General features: G+C 48.1%; 3 protein-coding genes and 1 long non-coding RNA gene across 5 annotated transcripts in view; 3 read left to right on the top strand and 1 right to left on the bottom strand.

Moving 5' to 3' along the window:
* Positions 1-18,779, top strand: part of LOC119449536 (40S ribosomal protein S3a) — an 81,891-nt gene that overhangs the window by 59,283 nt on the left and 3,829 nt on the right. The window lies entirely within an intron of this gene.
* LOC119449541 (anaphase-promoting complex subunit 10) overlaps positions 1-18,779 on the top strand; it is an 80,391-nt gene that overhangs the window by 38,644 nt on the left and 22,968 nt on the right. The gene's annotated exons all lie outside the window — the stretch shown is intronic.
* On the bottom strand, positions 3,902-7,193 carry LOC125944661 (uncharacterized). Its single transcript, XR_007466334.1, has 3 exons — positions 6,839-7,193; positions 5,954-6,060; positions 3,902-4,084 (listed from the first exon to the last, which is right to left on the bottom strand). It is a non-coding gene; the product is annotated as an uncharacterized LOC125944661 (long non-coding RNA).
* LOC119449538 (glycerophosphodiester phosphodiesterase 1) lies at positions 10,581-11,551 on the top strand. Its single transcript, XM_049665289.1, has one exon. The coding sequence runs from the start codon at positions 10,593-10,595 to the stop codon at positions 11,526-11,528; it is 936 nt and encodes a 311-aa protein (XP_049521246.1). The 5' UTR covers positions 10,581-10,592; the 3' UTR covers positions 11,529-11,551.

The raw sequence follows: 18,779 nt of genomic DNA on the forward strand, positions 1-18,779 counted from the left end.
ACATTTTCTAAGAAACGTTCAAACAAACTTTTCGTCCCATATAGTCCCAATATATTTTTCAGCGTCCATGTACAAGTACATGAAATCGCATTCTAGTAAGTAATGTTATCTAAGGCATCACGAAACAATAAATTATCACTGATGGATACAATGTTTGCGAGAAGGTTGTTCCACTATAATGACGTCCGAGGTACGAATGCACGGGAAAATGTATTTGTGCTGCAAGAAGGGACGTGAACATTATAAGAATGATCAATATGTGACGGGATACGTAGTGAGGAGTACGAATAAATACATCATACAGTGTTGTATGGTGAAATATTTTGTGAAATTATGATAAACGGGAAGCTTTACGTCGAGCTGCAAGAGATGGAAGAGAAACGCTAGTTTTCATGGTTGTTACGCTGGCAGTTCTGTTATAATTTGAAAGAATAAAACGAGCAGCGAGTCTTCTGAACTAATTCTAATGTGCAAATAAGTTTATGCTAAATTAGGGTCCCAGACTGATGCAACATATCATAATTTTGGGCGTATTACTGTTTTATAAAGCAACAACTTTAAGGAGTCTGGAGCATTAAAAAAGTTTCGGCTTAAGTAACCAAGAGCGCGGTTAGCATAGTTCACTATATTGCTAATGTGGCTTGTCCAGGTAAGGTTGAATGCGATATGAATTCCTAAGTACTTGTACGAATTTACCTATTCGAAAGGAAGGTTATTTACATAGTATAACTGACAGGAGTTAGGTGTCCTAGATACATGTATAGCTTTACACTTGTTTATTTCCTTTAGCCATAGTCTGCACCAGCTAGATATTATATCTAGGTCGGATTGAAGACGGCTGGTATCACAATCTGTAGTAATTTCTCTAAACATAACATAATCATCAGCGAAGAGATGAATATTCGAAGTTACTTGCGAAGGAAGGTCGTTCATATACTGTATATTAAGAACAACAAAGGGCCGAGAACCGATCTTTGGGGCACTCCGGAGGCAACAGAGCACTTCGGAGAATCGCAGCCGTTGGCAGTACCGTATTGTGAGCGATTAACAAGAAAACATTCGATCCATTTTAAAAGATTAGCATCAATAAACCTGCGTTCATTTCCTGCACCGGCTATGCTGCTGTAAGCGTCGTCTCGCACGTTACAGGAAGGATAGAGGAAAACTGTTCCTTCACGGTCACCGCTGTGGCGCCATCTGCTGCACTCCAGTTTCAACAGATGGCGGCGCGTACTGGCTGGCCTTTAAACATGTGCGCTTGTGTGTACGCCCATTAAAAAAAAAAAAAAAAAAAAAAAAAAAACACTTCGACCGACACTTTTGTCTGCACAAAAACACAACGATGCAGATAACTCGTTAGCGTCCCACTGCAGTTTTATTCTTCAAGATTCTATCTTGATATTCTTTTCAAGACAACATTTGATGCGAAGCAGGAACCGAACCCGTACATGTCATTGGTGTTTACAATTTTTTTTTCCACTTACAATGAAAAAATTCCGGCAGCAGCCATCTCAGGATGACTTTCGAGGTTAATGCGATTAGCAATGAAGCCATGTGGCCACACACCGCATAGCCAATGCCGAAACGCGTCACATATGATGCCTGTACTGCAGCCGCGCTCCTCTCTCACGCTTCACTGTGGACACGCTGGGCCATCTGGCGGTGCTGCTGTGAAGTCCGCGCATGGCGCATGCGTGAATATAGACGCTTTTGGTGGAGTATATTGCGTCATAGGAACGAGATGGCGCTTTCGGCGGCACACCGCACCTAATTGCCTCGGGCGAAGGCGCACCAATGCGAAACCATTACCGCTGCTACACTGATAAAGTGCGATCAGCTGTCAGAAATGCAACTGCGTGATCGTTAACGCACTGTCCTCCATTCGTGCTGCAAACTGTGGAACGATAGAGGGAAGACGTTGGCGGTAGTTGGCTGCACATATAGTGACTGGCTTATTAAGGAATAGAAGGATGTTGTATGGCCAAGTTCACAGGTCACTGCTACACAAGAACTGCCTGTGTTGCCGGCCTTTCCTCGAGGATAAAAAAAATTCCCTCATTCGCCACAGTTGTATCGCTAATCTGCAAAGAAAGGACTTCAACTCCGGAACGTCGGTAAGAGTGAGTACCGCTCGTTGCACAGTTACAAAGGGAGTTGTGCCGCTCCGTGGCATAGTAATTTCTCACACGTTATATCCACACATCCCCTCTAACTCACACGCAAACTTGCGCCCACTCTATCGTCAATGTATCAAGAATAAGTGAATGTGCGCACTCTTGAATCAATGCGCCAAAGCATGGGTGACGGCGACTACACCGACAGCACACGAATGTTCGAAGCTGAAGGTTTCGTGACGGTCCCCTGATAAGCGAATGACTAGCGATAATGTGTCCTTGCTACAAGCTATTACAAAGCACAGAACATCTACGATGCAAGCCTTGTGAACAAATCTATCGCAACTAAGCACACACGCGAGCGATTAGACCGAAAATAATTAATCAGATAGTGACCGCACCGAGGAACTTTATTGAGTCAGAAACATGACAAGCCGCTCCTTCAAAGTGTTCGCCGAAGAAACGAAGAGCAAAATACACTGGTCCTGATTTAATTCGCAAGCGGAAAGTTTGGACAGCTTGGAATACATTTCTAGCCTCGCTTTAAGTATACAAGCACCGTATACGCTGCACGCACCGTTTGGACAATGCGTAATGAGCGCCGAAAGCGCTTGCATATGTTTTTGAAGCTGTGGCCAAAGCTTCGTCTTTTTCACACAGTCGCTGTCGACGATATCCGCCGAAACAGAGGTTTTCTGACCCGCACCGGCGTCATCCACATCCATTGTAAACACGGAGGCCGCTGAGGCAAGCTATGGACGCGTCACCACATGCTCAAACATGGAGGCGCCTACGGAATCGCCGTGAAAAGGGTCTTGTGGCCTACGCACACGTGTCGGAATTCCGTGCCGGCGCGGCTGCAGAGGCGGTTGCCGCACATGCATGGGAGGTGCGGTGACTGCGGCGGGGCTTGTGTGTGGTGCCGTATGAAAAAAAAAAAATGTCACAGTGTCGCCCTAAGGGCGAAGCAATGAATGCGATAGCAACACAGCAATGTCATACGAAGTAAGGTGAGCGGCTTTGGTAGCAATATGAATTGTAGTAAACATGAGCTGATTAAGTAAGCAGGTGCGCTGCGGCGTAAGTAGACCGACATGAAGAGAGACTCGATGACCACGAGAAGGCGCGTGTGAAACGGTGGTGTTGATGAGAAGCGCTTCCCGTGGGCAGCGCGTGCGAAGGAACACACCTGTAGCGCTGCACTGCCGATCCGGGCAGCATTGCATGTGTAGCGTGCGTTGGGAAATGTGGCCCGACTATTACTAACTGAATGAACAAGCGTGGTGTGAGCGCGCACAAACAAACATGAACAGATCACACTGAATGACTGCAGACAACCCTTAAGAAAATATGAGATGAGTTTCACATGAAGGTCTGATGACTTTTGACATTACAGCCAAACGAGTCTCTGATGTGTTTCTTCGGAAATATTCTGATGTATTCCTAATGTCATTCTAAAACATATTGGCCACCGTCGTTCTGATGCATACTTGATGAGTGTTTTTCTTGTGAGCATGAGATGTCTTCCTAATGCGTGCTCCAAAGCAGTTTTCATGTGACCGTGTCATGTCTTCCTAACGAGTCTCTAGTGAGTTTATACATTAGATTGCTGGCATTCATAGAATTCCTAAACAAAATTAGCCACGACGTGAAGCAACATTTTCTGATGTGTCTTTGGTGCTTGATATACATATAGCAAGCTAAGGTGCAGCACTTTTTTCAGCATCCAACATGTACGTGGGCTGGTACATATGCTGCACATTAGACATTTCTCAACGAAAAAAAGTTGATAAAACCATTTATTGAGCATATACCACGCTTCCTTAAAGAGAGAAGGTTAAATGTAAGGAACACATAGTATCTGTCTGGGTACGGATGTGGTATTTTCCTTTCATTTAATCTCCTTGCTAGTCTTTGAGGAGAGGCTGTTTTTGAGGTGGAGGGTCGTCGTCTTGGAGTGCACGTGTACCCTGCATGGTGAAAGGACAGAAAATTAACAAAACTTGGCAATGAACCACACGAACACACACTGTATCACTTGCTGCGGAACGATCTGGATATGTTAGTTGTGTGAAAAGTTTATGCGATGTCGGTTCACATAAAATCGTTGAGGAACCGCTGTGTAGCCTTTGGGTGTAGCAGTAGCTACAGTATGCCCAAATTTTTCTTGGCTGTACAAACGTGCAACATGGATCAGCTGTGGGGTGTACATGTTGTGAACTACTTTGGCTGTATTGGTTTCCACTCGACAAAGAGCAGCAGTGTCTGTGGATTGCTAGCGGGAATTGGAAAATCTATCTGATCACTTGGCGTGGAAACAAGCATAGCAGTGCTGGTGTAGGGGCAACCCAATGCAACCCCAAAACATTTAAGTGCCAGCCGTTATAGAATATTTGCATGAGCTACCGGCATAGTTCTCATGCATTTCAAGTCCACTATGCCATGCCTATGTTGGCCTAAGTCCACTATGTCAAACCTACGTTGCTGCTCTCCCAGGCACATGTTGAGGCACCGGCCAGTCTGCCCCATGTAAATCTGACCAAATATGCCCATGATCAAAGGAATAGACCACACAAACCCTGATGGATACAAGACAAGTTTGGTGGTATCTTTAACTAAGCAAGTCTCTCTTGCCTGGGTGTCTTTCTCAATTCGCTTGTGGACTGCTATGCACATATATAACCAGAAAGAAATAATGTAGAGAGGATATGCACGACAGTCCGAAAGTGAATTGTGAAAGGCGAGCAGGCAAGCGAGGCTTGCTTGGTTAAAGATACCACTAAATTTGTCCAGTGTGTGTCCGAGGCAGTGTATTGTACTCCTTTCCCATATGGTCAAATGGACATAGTGCAGACTGGCCAATGCCTAAATATGTACTTAAGATATCAACCATATTTGACTCAAAAGACCAGTATGCTCATCCGTCTTGGCCATGCATTGCAGCAATAGGACTTCTGGCCAGATTACGATCGTCAACTATTTTTCACCTACAGTGGAAAATTGACACGTGAAATCAGTGAGGCATACTGCATAAATAAAAAGACGTGTGAGCCAGCCCCATTGGTCTCCCTTCTCTCACAGTGTAAATTTTGTCCTGAAAAGTTACATGAACTGACCGGTAAACTCAAAAGGACACTACAAATTTCACCTAGTGGACACAGCTGCTTCTCAGAAAATGCACAAATACAGGGATGGGTATCCATTGGCATACTGTAGTAATAGTTGGCGCAAGTTAGCTTCGACATTGCTGCCACACTTCAGCTGTCACAAGGCTACACCGTCACATTTCAAGAAATTTAAGCTCATCATATGTGTATTTGCCAGTGGCAGTTAGTCTGAGAACAAGACGGAAATTATTGTAAATAGCAATTAAAGTAGCAATGGTAAGCAAAGGTAAGCACGCTGCACACTTAGACCTGTGACATATTTGGCACACTACAGTTCGAATTCTAACATGCACAAAAACTGCACATGCGTGTAGCATAAACAGAGAAAAACTACAGAAATAAAAGCTACAGCATAAGGAACAGTTTCAAAACAATAAAACCAAAATAAGAAGTGTAATATACTGTGTGCAAAGCAAAAATAAAATTGAACTTGCAGCCAAGTGATTGAAGCGAGAAAAAAAAAATGCTAAACATCAGGACATGTTAGGTTTAGTTTTATATAGAACACAATAATGTGTGCATAATGTTATCAACACAAATAAGCAGCAATTTGAATAAAGCTGCATAAATATTTAGCCTATTTAGTAAGCCGAGTTGAGTAATATGTCGATAAGCTTATACACAAATCATACTGAGATCGTACTTTCTGGTACACGTACACTTCATACATACCTGACATGACATCCAGATTACACGTCGTGCTGCTGTAGCCATGGCTGCGGGATCCCTGCATTTCCCTGCCATTATGTGGACACTGCTGTAGGGTCACGGTCTCACCACTGCAAAATGAGTTCTGTGTTAACTTATAGCATTGATTGGCACAATAAAACTGTCATATTGTGAACACATGTAAGGTGCACATAAAAACAGTCCGGAAAACTTGTGTGCACTAGTGCAGGGTGGCAATGGAGCACAAGGTCGAGTCACTAAATAATTTCATGATAATAGGGACCCCTTCATGAAAGTAAAACTTTGAACACGCACGCAGCAGCGCATACAAGAAATGTTTGTTTACATACTAGAGTTTGCTTTCATGACTTAGTTTAAACAACTTTCCCCAACCCTGTTTAGCTACGTCAAAGTTATGGCAACACCCATTGTTTTGAAAAGAAAGCTGTACTAGTAGCAAGCTGTGACTGCTTACATTTTCGTTTTCTCCTCAAACTGCTCGTACACCGAAAACCTCGTAAGCAGAGATTATTTACAACGTCGAAGAGTTTATAAGCGAAAGAAACGTAATTGCAGTAAGAATCAGTGAAGAGACAGATGAGTCGTTATTATGCAACTTCAGCAGAAAAGCGGAAGCGCGCGCACAGGTGAACACGATTATTTCCGAACGTAATCTTTCTCATCGGAAGAAAACGCTTATCAGGATATTCAATTTCGCATCAAAGCAATAAATTTGCGTAAATAAATTCTGACAAACAGCACGCAACATGCACACGCACAGGTTTCACTGTTGTCGCGGAAGTTCTATTTCCTACGTTCGCAAGGCACGCTATGCACACACGAGGAGCACGCACAACACACGTGTACTTAGCAAGTACGACTGCTTACCTTTTCAATGGTACGACGCTCTCCAAGTTGCCGGCGCTGCGTCGACGACATTACTCCCATCATAGATGTTGCTGCGTAGTGGACGAGCTGAGGCACGCCAGCAATACCGATTATTTCTTTTCGACGTACAGTACACCCAACATTCCACGACAACCAGACAAAGGCCACGGCGTGAAAATCGTTGGTCCACATTTGCCTGGCGCGCCACGCATACGGCGAGTTTGCAGCGAGACACAAGGCATCTTCTGGCACTTTTGTGCACGCTAACTACGTCCCGTTTCATTACAGCAAACACAAAAACACACGATGAAGCAAAGACATCGTCGCAGCACACTAGCAGTACAGCTCGCACAGACGACCGCCATCTTGAAGACCTGAGAAAAAACAACAGCGCCACCTGCATACTTGTGAGGTTGTTGGGCCTCCGTGATGCAAAAACTTTTAACTAATAAATTCATGTTTTGTGCCGTGTTACGCCCAGCTACATATATATGTTGCGAGGCAAAACAAACCACCGAACAGTGTATATTTTGCGCTATATTTTATCGTAGAAAGAAACTCTATGACGTCTTTTAATTTTTAATTGCTTCCGCCCTGTGCAGATAGCAAAAGCACTGGCCTTAGAGATTAGAGTATTATGTTATCCTTTGAAAGCTGTCGCTGGGGCGTGAGTTGAATGATTTTGACTGCCTGCGCCGTCACTTCGTTTTAGATAACTTCCTGCTGTCGTTAACATCAGCTGTAGGCTAAGAAATTGTCGAAACGATCTCTGCAGTGTACCTCGATCGTAGTTTTCGCATAAACCCCAGAATTGGTTTTAAATCAACATTTGTGGCAAACTATGTAACACTGCGATTTGCCTGTAAATTGTGCTCGATATGATAGACTAATAATCTGTATTATTAGCCCCCCCCCCCCCCCCCCAACCAAAAAAAAAAAAATTAAAAAGTCAGAGCCCTTCCACTATGTGAAGATCGAAGACCAGCGAAGCTGTTGGTTTTGCTTAATTATATTCAAAAGTGTTTTAATTTGGTTGTTATGTTAAATGGTTGGAAAGACAACACATAACTTCGTTGCAACGCCGCGCGCCGTATTCTGTATGTGCGAGTGAAAGCGAGTTTAGGCGACTAGATTCGCACCACCTTGCACCATCGGCCTCAGCACCTTGGGCCGCTGCGTGTATCGGCTTCTCGTTGCTTTCGCATCCATTCGCGCTGTTGAGTGCGCCGGCGCTCCTCTACCTCTTCGGAGTGAGCGACACGGGTCTTACCCATACCGAGTCCAAGGGGCAACTGATGACGTCGTTAGGGAAATGGCTATGTCACGAGAGAATGAGACACAGTTACTATTACACAGTTGGTAGACTATTACACAGTTGGTAGACACAGTTGGTAGACACAGTTGGTAGACTATTGCGTTTTATCACTGACGTTTCGACACGCATTGTCATAGACTAGCGTTTGGGCAAGAATGTTCATCGCTCCGGCGCATTGTTTTTGTCTCTCTGGGTCCCACTTGTGACAAGGGTAATTCAAGGGCGCGTTACAGGTCCCCGAGCCCACAGGGGTATGCGCCATTGAGATTGGACCCTTTCTGCACTATCGCCAGGATCGGACACATGGCATGCGCATGTGCCCTTGCGCTTGGACCCTTTTTTCACTACCTCCAGGATCGGCCCACTTGATTTTTTTTTTCAACATTTCGGACAATTTTTTTTTTTTTTTTGCTAGATCGTAACCATGGTCAGCTTCGCTGTATAAAAAAAAATAAGAAAAACGAAAAAAAAAATATGAGTTGGTTTCATACACATTTTTATGTCATGTGCTTTGACATTAGCAATGACAAAAAAATCTGTGTACTCCTCTCATCAGAAATCCTAATATGCATTGCCATTTGAGTTTCTGATGTACTTGTGATGCTAAACAACATTAGACGATGCATTTCTGATGCCTGTCTGATGGCACATTAGAAATGCATGACGTCCTAATCAGAAACTCATGGTTCATTTTCATAAGGGTAACGCCTGGCCTGTAACGCCTCGGCCGCTATAACGTCGGGCTCAGTCAGCGGACAGGTAGCTCTGGTGTCCCGGTCCCCAGCAGGAAGCACTGCACCAGGCCGCTATGACAGCAGGCCGCTGGTGCACAGGAGAGTAGAGCCACGAGCCGGATCTACGACCAGGTCCGCACGGTAGCAGGACACCCGGTCGCCAGTCCTCGGGCTCGCTCAGCAGACAGGTAGCTCAGGTGTCCCGGTCCCCAGCATGAAGCACTGCACCAGGCCGCTATCACAGCAGGCCGCTGGTGCGCAGGAAAGCCCAGCCACGAGCTGGATCCCCGACCAGGTCCGCACGGTAGCTGGACACCCGGTCGCCGGTACCCGAGCCTTGAATCGCCGTTTTTCGAGCTTGCGTTCAAGGCTGCCGCTCGCTCTCACGCTCTGCGTGCTCTCGTGCCACTTCTTTGTTCACGGCACGTGGTGGTCTTCTTCCATTATCATCATCACCAATCCTCTTCTTGGTGCTGCCATACAATCACCATGAATTCAAGCTGGCTTGTCACGCACTTTGTCTTGGCACCGCCACACGCCACTATCCACATCATCACACTATGAAACATTTTCTCGCGTGCAGTTGATGCGCTCTCGATCTTAACCACGAAACTGTTCCTTCAGGTGATTACTGTTATGGTATTCGTGAAGTATACACATACTATACGCGACGCGCCGTCGTGTTCACAGCCATGAGCAATGCGTTTTCTGGGTGGCCATTGCGTGTTTGAAGAATGGTGAAAGTATTAGCAAACGTTTTCATGCAAAATGCGTGCCTCACTCTTCCTTTTACGCATTAATAAAGTAGCCATATTGACTAGAACAACTCACCATAGTAATAAGAGTCATCATAAAAGATTTACTGTGCAGTTTCCTTCGCATTTATAATGTTGACATCAAATACAACTACCAAGATTTTTCTTCCCTGTAAAATGGAATGTCTCTCATAGCTAAGTACTAAGAGAACCTTAAGTGTTTGGCGGAGCATCATACATAACTTCGTGTGTTGAAATTTCAGACATTCTTTGTACGCAAAGTTTACGGACAGACACTGCGCATATAAGCATTGCAAAACCAACAGGCCCCTTCAATGATACATAGCTTGCGATATCCACGCCGCGAATTTTCACGACTTGCGGTTTAGAAGAACAAACTGCCGTTCAGGCATGACAGTGAAAAAAAGCCGACATATCCGTCAATAAGTACGGCTCGAGCCACCAATACCCCAAACATGCACGAAGGGAACGAGCGCGCGCAGCAGCCGAGCGAGCGTCGTCCTGGCCGTGACGTCCCTCGTAGCCCATTCCAACTTCTCGCCGCTAATATTGGTTCAAAGCAGAACGGCATCGACAGTGAGCGGTCCTGCCGAATTTTTATTCTTGAATTTATTCATCTGGTTCTATAACGGCGTCGGTGTTACATTTTCTCAAGGGACAACATCAAGCATTTCTTTAAAGAAGAAAACGGTGTTAGGATGTAGAGACATTATTTTTTGTCAGCCTGCCACCGTGGGCACACGCCCTGTCTAGAAAAGTAAAGAAGAAGAAGAACGTGCTCTTTAGACAGGCCAGTCGCGCAGTCGGTGTTCAAAAGCCAATCCCCCATCGTGGGTAGGCAACAACAACAACAAGCCGCCGAGGAGAGTCGTCGCAACCAGTGTCTACGCATTCGCACATCCTTATACTTGGCCGGTCCTTCCAACGCCATGGTTTCCTTCTACGTTGTCGCAATCGCTGCTGCCCTCTGCTGCTGGGCTTTTCAGCGGCTGTCCATACCGCGCGTCGACGAGGATCTGGCCTCGGAAGTGATTCTCGGATTGCAGCACGACGGCGCTTCACAGCTGCCGCCCGTCTTTGGACACCGGGGTGGTGGCCTCGACGCCCCCGAGAACACCCTGGCAGCCTTCCTAGAGGCGAAGAAAAATGACGCTTACGGAATCGAGTTCGACCTGTCCTTCACGCGAGACAACGTCGCCGTCATCTTCCACGACGACACCCTCGAGCGGACCACCAACGGCAAGGGCCGGTTGGAGGACACGACGTTCGAGGATCTGCGTCGACTGGACGCCTCGTGCAAGCACCCCCTCGCGCAGCGTTTCCCGGCCGAGCGCGTCCCAACGCTCAAAGAAGCCGTCGAAGAGTGCCTCCGCCTTGACATGCGGCTCATCATAGACGTCAAGGAGTACGACTCTCGCGCCGTCCAGGTCGTCGACCAGCTGTTCCGCGAGAGACCGGAGCTGTATCGGCGGGCTCTAGTCGCGTCCTTCTACCATAATTTCGTGTACGCGCTGCGGCGCCAAAATCCCGGGATCGTGACGGCGCTCACTTGGAGGCCCGGTGTCCTGACCTACGAGGACATGAATAACACGCAACCGCGCCACGACTCACGCTCCGTTCACCAGGCCGCCAGAGTAGCCGACTGGCTCCTCGACAAGGCCCTCCACACCGGCTTTCTTCCTCACCTGATCGGTAGCTCCGCCGTTTTGATTAGCACGAACATACTGGACGCCGAGTACGTGCACGCCTGGCGCAATCGCGGTCTGCACGTGATTGCCTGGACCTCCAACCATCCGGCCGAAAAGGACTTCCTCCGCCGTTCACTGCGGGTCCCCGTAATCACCGATACCTTACGCCAGGTCTAGCGAGCACGCGCGATGGAGAAGTATTCGTGTTTATTCGCTTTCCTCCTTTTCCGCCAACACGTGCCGGTTCATGAGTGAAGGAAGGCTGGCCTTATAAAATTCCACCTAAGGTAAATAAACAAAATTGGGTCTTCGAAACTTGTACACGACTTCTAAAGACAACAGCGGCGTTCAGCGAATTAATTCTAGAAATATAGACCGATTGCTATTTTGATTGGAGCAAGATGACGAGTCTGGCTATGCGCAAAACCCTAATTATTGCACCAAGCTTATATCTGACGAAAATGGGGGCCGTGTTCGGTGCAATGTGTGGCGAAATTTTAACGTTCTTCGGGTAATTAGAAGCGTTGTAAGTAATGACTAAACCGTCGTTTTATCCATATTTTCATTCATCATGTCAGGTTAGCGGGATACGTTTCCGCATCTTAGCGGAAACGGTAAGCGGTATACGTTTCCGAAATAAATCAAAACATCTTGTGTAAACCTTTCTTTTTAATAAGGGGCACCTTATGGGTAATATGTAGGCGAAGTTCAAAGTGTGTGGACTCGTTAATGCTTTAGCAGTAAATTTCGTATGCAAGCAATCTGGGAGCATTAAAAGTGTGCTTTACAAACACCACCTAATTTAGCCCCAGCCCTGGGAGCACTATGACCGCAACCAAGATAAAATTTAACAAGAATACGGCGCGGGAGACATTATGGCTATATCCTGGAGAAATAAATGTGTGTGTATGAATTACTGCATTTGCAAAATTCCTTTACAAATGCTCAAAAGCGTCATGCCAGTTTCAAACTGGCATGTCATGTACGGGCAACATATTAAAGCGCGTAATTTAATAACAGGCAACTGAAATTATTATTTAAAAGGCTCAAAAGAAACGGCTTCGGTGGAAATTGGGTTGTGATTCTGCAAAGACCGCACAATTATGCTCTCAATTTCCTTTTTTTTCGGTCTCACGTTGCGCGCGCGCTGGTGCGCTTCGTGATCTGTGTCTTGCCTGTTTTCAGCGGTCGGTTATTATACCTCCTCATGTGTGGCCAGTCGCCGTCTTGGGTGAGAGACGTGTTTTGAAGCCACCACAACGATCGCGGCATCCTGACTGGGAGAACTGTTACGTGTCAGTTGGGGAGTTCAGAGCTGGAGCAACTGCGGACACCTGTTTACGTATTTTCTTGTTTTACTGAAGGCCTTCCTTATGTGTGCCGTGGCGCAAGTTAGTTGACACCGGTAGAGCCAATAAAAAGATGCCAGGCCTGCGCGGCACACGCAGCACAGTCACAGCGTAAGCTAGAGGAGCGTTTCGACAGCACTATACCTAGTAATTTAAGTGAATGCGTCAGGAACGCGCTTGGGACGCCGTCGCGCGTGCAAGCCGTCGCGTTCCATCGCCGATGGCTAGCGCCGTTCGGCCCAGCCAAGCGGCCGACAATGCAACTACGGCTGTCACATTCGCTCCCATTGCAACGCGCCCGACGCGGCCTGCTTGGGACGCCGTCGCGCGTGCAAGCCAACGCGTTCCATCGCCGATGGCTGGTGCCTCTCCCGCTCTCGGATAGCAAGCGCTTGCGTAGCTCAGTGGTAGAGTATCCGCCTCCCACGCAGCGGTCCTGCGTTCGATCCCGGCGGAGAGCGGGTGCTTTTTTTTCGCATGCGATAGCGGCTACGGGGCGGCGGCATCATCGCGACCCGAAACGGCTATTGGAATGAGCCCATAACAGCTTACGCTGTAATAAAATCCGGCCGAACCCATTTGAAAGTGAATTTCGACGTTATCAAGATTAGCATCGAAGCAATGTAGCTCCACACCATATTCCCAACGCCGAAACGTGTATGCAGCCGCGTTCCTCTCACGTGCGTCTTACTGCACACGCTGCTCCATCTGGCGGTGACGCCGTAAAGTCCGCGCGTGGCACGCGTTCGATGCTGCCGAGCATTCGAGAAATATAAAGGATCATTTTTCTCATCGTACACATACCTAGCTACCGAAGTAAACGTCTAAGAGGTTTATCGATGAGCGGCACACGGCGTACTTCTCTCCCCGTGACCGAAGTCGGCGTCAAAGGGGTTCGTTGAAGCACGGCCGCTGGATAAAAAAAAGGTGCGGCCTGCCGCGTGCATCGAAAACGGTGTGATCCGCCGCGGCGCCACACGTGGGGGCTGTTGTCTGGCAGCGGCATAGCAAATGCGTCAGGAACGCGCTTGAAACGCCGTCGCGCGTTCCATCGCCGATGACTAGCGCCGTTCGGCCCAGCCAAGCGGCCGACAATGCAACTACGGCTGTCACATTCGCTCCTATTGCAACGCGCCCGACGCGGCAGGCCGCACATTTTTTTTTTATCAAGCGGCCATGGTTGAAGAGTGCCACATATTCACTGCGCTAAGTTGGTCCGATGGTAGATTTCCAACTCTATTCTCGCAGCATAGCAGCCCGATGCGCTACCCATTCGACCATGGATTACACAGCACAGAGGAAAGACGGTAAGAGACCTATATAAATAGGCAGACATATGTATAGACAGGCCCGACGCAGCGAGCAGTGCCCCCCCCCCCCCCCCCCCCCATAAGTTTTATTGGGTTTTCCTCTGTTGATTCTGGCGCTTCTTCTAAGGTGGAATTTACGGTGGCTTCTTGTTCTTGTCTGGTTCGTGGTACGGGCTGCGTGTCGACTTGATCCGTGGAGCGTAAATAAAAGTTGTCGCAGTTTCACCTGAAAGGCGAAGCATCAATTGTGATAGCAAATTTGTAGAGAGCTATACGGAGTAATGATAGTGACTTTATCAGCCGTATAAAGTTGGACATGCAGCAGCACCAGCAACACGCAGAACTGTTGTCGACGCCGTCGGCGTTTTGCCCGCGTTCGCACAAAATGCGTGCGGCGTTGGTGAGTGTTGCCGGAACCTCTGATATAAATAGGCAGTAGTAGTAAGTGGTTCATGTGGAAAGGGAATGTTGACGCTATCTTCTGCAGCCCTTGAGGGAGCACGGCTCAGCGCCAACGGGAAGGGGTAAGTGGGGGAGAAAGGAGGATAGGGTGGATTCGCCATGGCTGGGCGAAGAAAAACCGGCAGGCTGTGGCGGCACGTATCAGGCCGGGATGGAAGGCCTTGGTGTGCTGCAGAGACTGCAGGGGGTGTTGTTCCGGGCCTGTTAGGCCCGGGGTGGGATGGGAGGCCGCGAGGCCGTCCCGCTTGCAGAAATGATGTCTTAGAGGCGTGCGGAGAGCCCTGACGAGTCAAGGTACTCCACGACGCCTCGAAGTGCAGGAAGGTGGTGTCGGCCGGGGAAGAGGAGGTCTTCCTCCTTGCCAGAGGGGAGGCCCAGGCGGCAGAACTCCTGCAGGAGTGGGCCCCGCTGCTGGAGGTACGCCGGGCAGGCCAGCAGGAGATGCTCGATAGTCTCCGGCTCCCCGCAGGAAGAGCAGGCCGGGGACGTCGCTCGTCCTAGTCGGTGGCTGCGTGCTGCCGTCCAGCTGCAGCCGATGCAGAGCCGGAGAAGGAGCGAGGTCTCCCTGCGAGCCGGGCCTCGCTGGGGGAGTGGACGTGGGGGGCATCCCAGTGCCACCCGTTTGTCTGGGTGGTGGGTCGCCAGGTGTCGCCGCAGCCTCAGTCCTGTGAAGTCGCCCTCCGTCACGGCCCGACTGAGGGGCACAGTGATGTGGTGGGCGTCCTTCGCCAGGGTGTCGGCTGCCTCGTTGCCCGGGATCCCTACGTGGGCGGGGATCCAGTGCAGGGACACCGGGTGGCCTGCGTCCTGCAGCGCTGTCAGCCGGGTGGACAGCAGTGCGACTCCAAGACTGGCGCTTTCTGGCCTCTGCAGGCCGAGGAGGGCTGCCTTGGAGTCGCAGAGGATAGCCGCCTGTACCTCAGGGAGTTCCTCGGAGAGTAAATAGGCACTTGGTGCCGCAGCTAAACGTCGCCTCCCTTCCCTCCCCCTCCCCCCCATGACCTTTCGCGCGTAGGAAAGAGGCGCGTTTGCTCTACATATATGGTGGATTGTAAAGGAGCAAAGAGACGCGTACTTCTTCAGCCCTTAAGGGAGCACGGCGCAGACGCGCGTTTGTTCTCTGCCGTGGGTTCACTCCCCGTGAAAGCGCGTGTCCCTCGCGCCCTTTCACTCGAACATACAGCGTTCGGCGGCGCGCGGCGACGATTTCATCTCCATTGACGTCATACGGAACCTGACGGCGACGACGACGGCGACGACGACGGCAGAAATCTGCTTTGGAGTGTCCATATAATTGCTATCGCAATAAAGAGAGCCGCACTTTCCCCGATAGGTGAAGCATCGATTGCGATAGCAAATTAGTAGACGGCTGTACGAAGTAAGGCTAGCAGTTTTATTCCGCTGTATGAACTTGGAAATATTCGCTGCTGACTAAATTAACGAGCATGGTGTCCACGCACGCACAGGCAAACATGAACACATCACACTCGATGACCGCGGACACTCGCTGTCAAAACGCCGGCGTCAGGAAGCGCTGCAGCAGCGAGCGAAGTCACCTTTGTGCTGTGTATCGCTTCAACGCAGCCTGAGCGACAATAATACCGCACACATGAAGGTACGAGCCACCTGCAATCACTTTAAAGTTAAGACACGCGCCACCGCGCGCGGCCGTGCACATACGCAGTTGGTGCCGAAGTCAAAACCCCCCCCCCCTCTTTGTCTCGCTGCCTGCCTCCCAGCGCGCGCGAGATTGAGCCGCGATGGGCGGTTCCTCATGCGCGCGGTCGCGAACTCCGCAGTTCCGCTGCACTTGAGAAGTGAACCCTGAAGTGGCCTGCACTGTAAAGGAGAGACATGGCGACAACTATGGCAGTTCTGAAGATAAATGGCCGGCTAGCTTTTTGCCGCACTTTGCGTACTAAGACGCATTTCTGGGTCATAAACCCTGATGTATAGCATGCAGATAGGCAATATAGGTTTTGATACAGAAACACCTGCATTGACCAGCAAATATTGCTCGTTTGGCAGGCGCTTCTCTTTTCGGAGTTGCGTTCTTTTGTGTGAAAAATCGGGAAGCAGTAGTACTACCACAGCAAAACTATAAGGCTGATGGATGACCCACCGCGGTGGCCCAGTCAGCTAAGGCGTTGCGCTGCTGAGCTCTTGGATCGCGGGTTCGAATCCCGCCGCGGCGGCTGCATTCGATGGATGCGAAATGCAACAACGCCCGTGGTGCTTTGCGTTGTTAGTGCACGTTAAATAACCCCAGGTGTCAAAATTGATCCGGAGCCCTACACTACAGCGTGCCTCATACAGAACTTTTGGCACGTAAAAACCTAGACAGAAGAAGTTGAGGGATAGATTGCACGATAAATCCCTTTTTCTTCTCCGCCTCCCTGGTAACTTGAAATTGAGGACTGCAATACGAATCGACCTTGCGAACTTCTCAGAGCACGGGTCCCATTCAGGTTCTCTGTGGTAATTACTGACGTGATCGAAGGTTTTTCGGCAAGCCTCTGGTGCCTACATCCGTGTTTATGGAGAAACATCTAATATGCACTCGTTGCCACTGAATTTCGATGTTCTTTTTTTTATCTCTAATACTATTTGTGCTCTCACAGAAGAAAAGTATTTTTCTTTCTGACTTGAAATGGGAGGCTCCTTTACTTATTTATTTGACGTGGCTGGAATGTGTCATTATTCTGTCACTGACTTTCTCCACAACAATAATTGTTATTTAAATATAAGGGCACGTGCGAGCATTGAGTCAAGGCAATTTTCGCAATAATTTCGCTGACACTCACGACAAGAGAAGAAATAAAGAATAAAACTGAACATTAGCAGTTTCAGCGACTAGACAAAAGTTCATTAAGCACTCACAAAAGTTCAGTAGTCTGTACAACACAAGTTAGTGTCTAAGCTAGGAATTAACTCAGTAGAGAGGGAAAAAATTCTCTTTAATGAAATGCAGAAAAGTCTGCTGGCGTATCCAAGGCGCAGGCAGCTACTTAGCATAGAGTGGGGATCGGGAATAGAAAGGCTCAAGTGGGAGGAGGAGAGTGCGAAAAGAGGTGAAAAAAAAGAATTGTACACGATCATGGTGTTGTGGTACCGGGGTAGAGAAAATGATGGTGTTCATGTATCACAGGCTAGAGCTTAACCTAAGCCAGTCTCTGCAAGAAATATGAAAAAAAAATTAAAGCTTGACGTTGCTTCGAAGCGGAAGCATAGAACCTAGTATCATTTGTATAATAGTGCTTCTTGGGAGGCATGCGTATCCTATTTAAATAACATGTCTGTCGTCCCCTCTGCAATTCCGACATTCCAACAAAGTATTTTCATAGTTTCTAAACGCACCACATTATCCATTTAGCACAATATGGGTCCCTAGTCAGTCTAGTAGCGTCGCGCAGGTAGCTATTGGTGAATGCGGCTTCAGAAGTCAATGTGCACTTTCTCTCAAGGTGACGGGTAAGCCCAGTCGATTTTAATACGTAGTCTCATTAAGGGGAGAGAGTTGATGTCCAAGCGACAGGCTCCACATGCGATTCATTTTCGTTTGCGTGTATATCTTTGCTATTGCTTATTTGTAGGATTTTGAAATATATTTGCCGGAAATGAAATAAAACCGCCGGAAATGAGCAGCATGTAAGATAGATACAAAATCAAACTGTTGGTACTTGGTCTTGACGAAGATGGGTTGAGTACAAGGCGACGACTTTCTAGAGACAGGTCATGTGGTACAGTTTGTATGTCCGACCCTTCCGAAATATAATGTACCCGTAAGGCGGTAATGGTATAGTAAGTAAATGTTGCAGATTCACGGAGCAACACATTGAAGAGGACATGACGGACGCCTTATTTCATGACGGACGCCATGACGAAGGCTTATAAATAATTTCAGCGAGCCTGACTGTATGATCACGACGCTCAGATCTCAAACTCAATGCACTTTTGAATTTTTTCGTGATCGTGATATGTCGCCCACTCTCCCATGACAAATTCTGTGTTTCGCTCGCTTACTTCGTTGGTCACCGGCCCACCGTTACTAAACATAAATTTAGGAGCGTACTAAATTTGTCATATTTGTGGATGATTTACCTACTTATTGTGTAGTTGTGGCTGCTCCATTATTATACAAGAATCTATTTCATATCTCTATACTCCCCATACAGAAAAGTATATTTACTTTGACCTATTGTGCTCCTCCGGCTTCGAAGCAGATTGTGCTCGGGAGTCCACATATTTGTTACTCGCAGAAAATGTTGAGGTCATATCTACGATAACACGGGAATTCGTCTATAATC

Source organism: Dermacentor silvarum, chromosome 4, assembly GCF_013339745.2.
Source record: "Dermacentor silvarum isolate Dsil-2018 chromosome 4, BIME_Dsil_1.4, whole genome shotgun sequence".
Classification (NCBI taxonomy): domain Eukaryota; kingdom Metazoa; phylum Arthropoda; class Arachnida; order Ixodida; family Ixodidae; genus Dermacentor; species Dermacentor silvarum.

Coding starts and splice junctions, on each gene's coding strand:
- LOC119449538 (XM_049665289.1), top strand. CDS start 10,593: ATGGTTTCCTTCTACGTTGTCGCAATCGCTGCTGCCCTCTGCTGCTGG.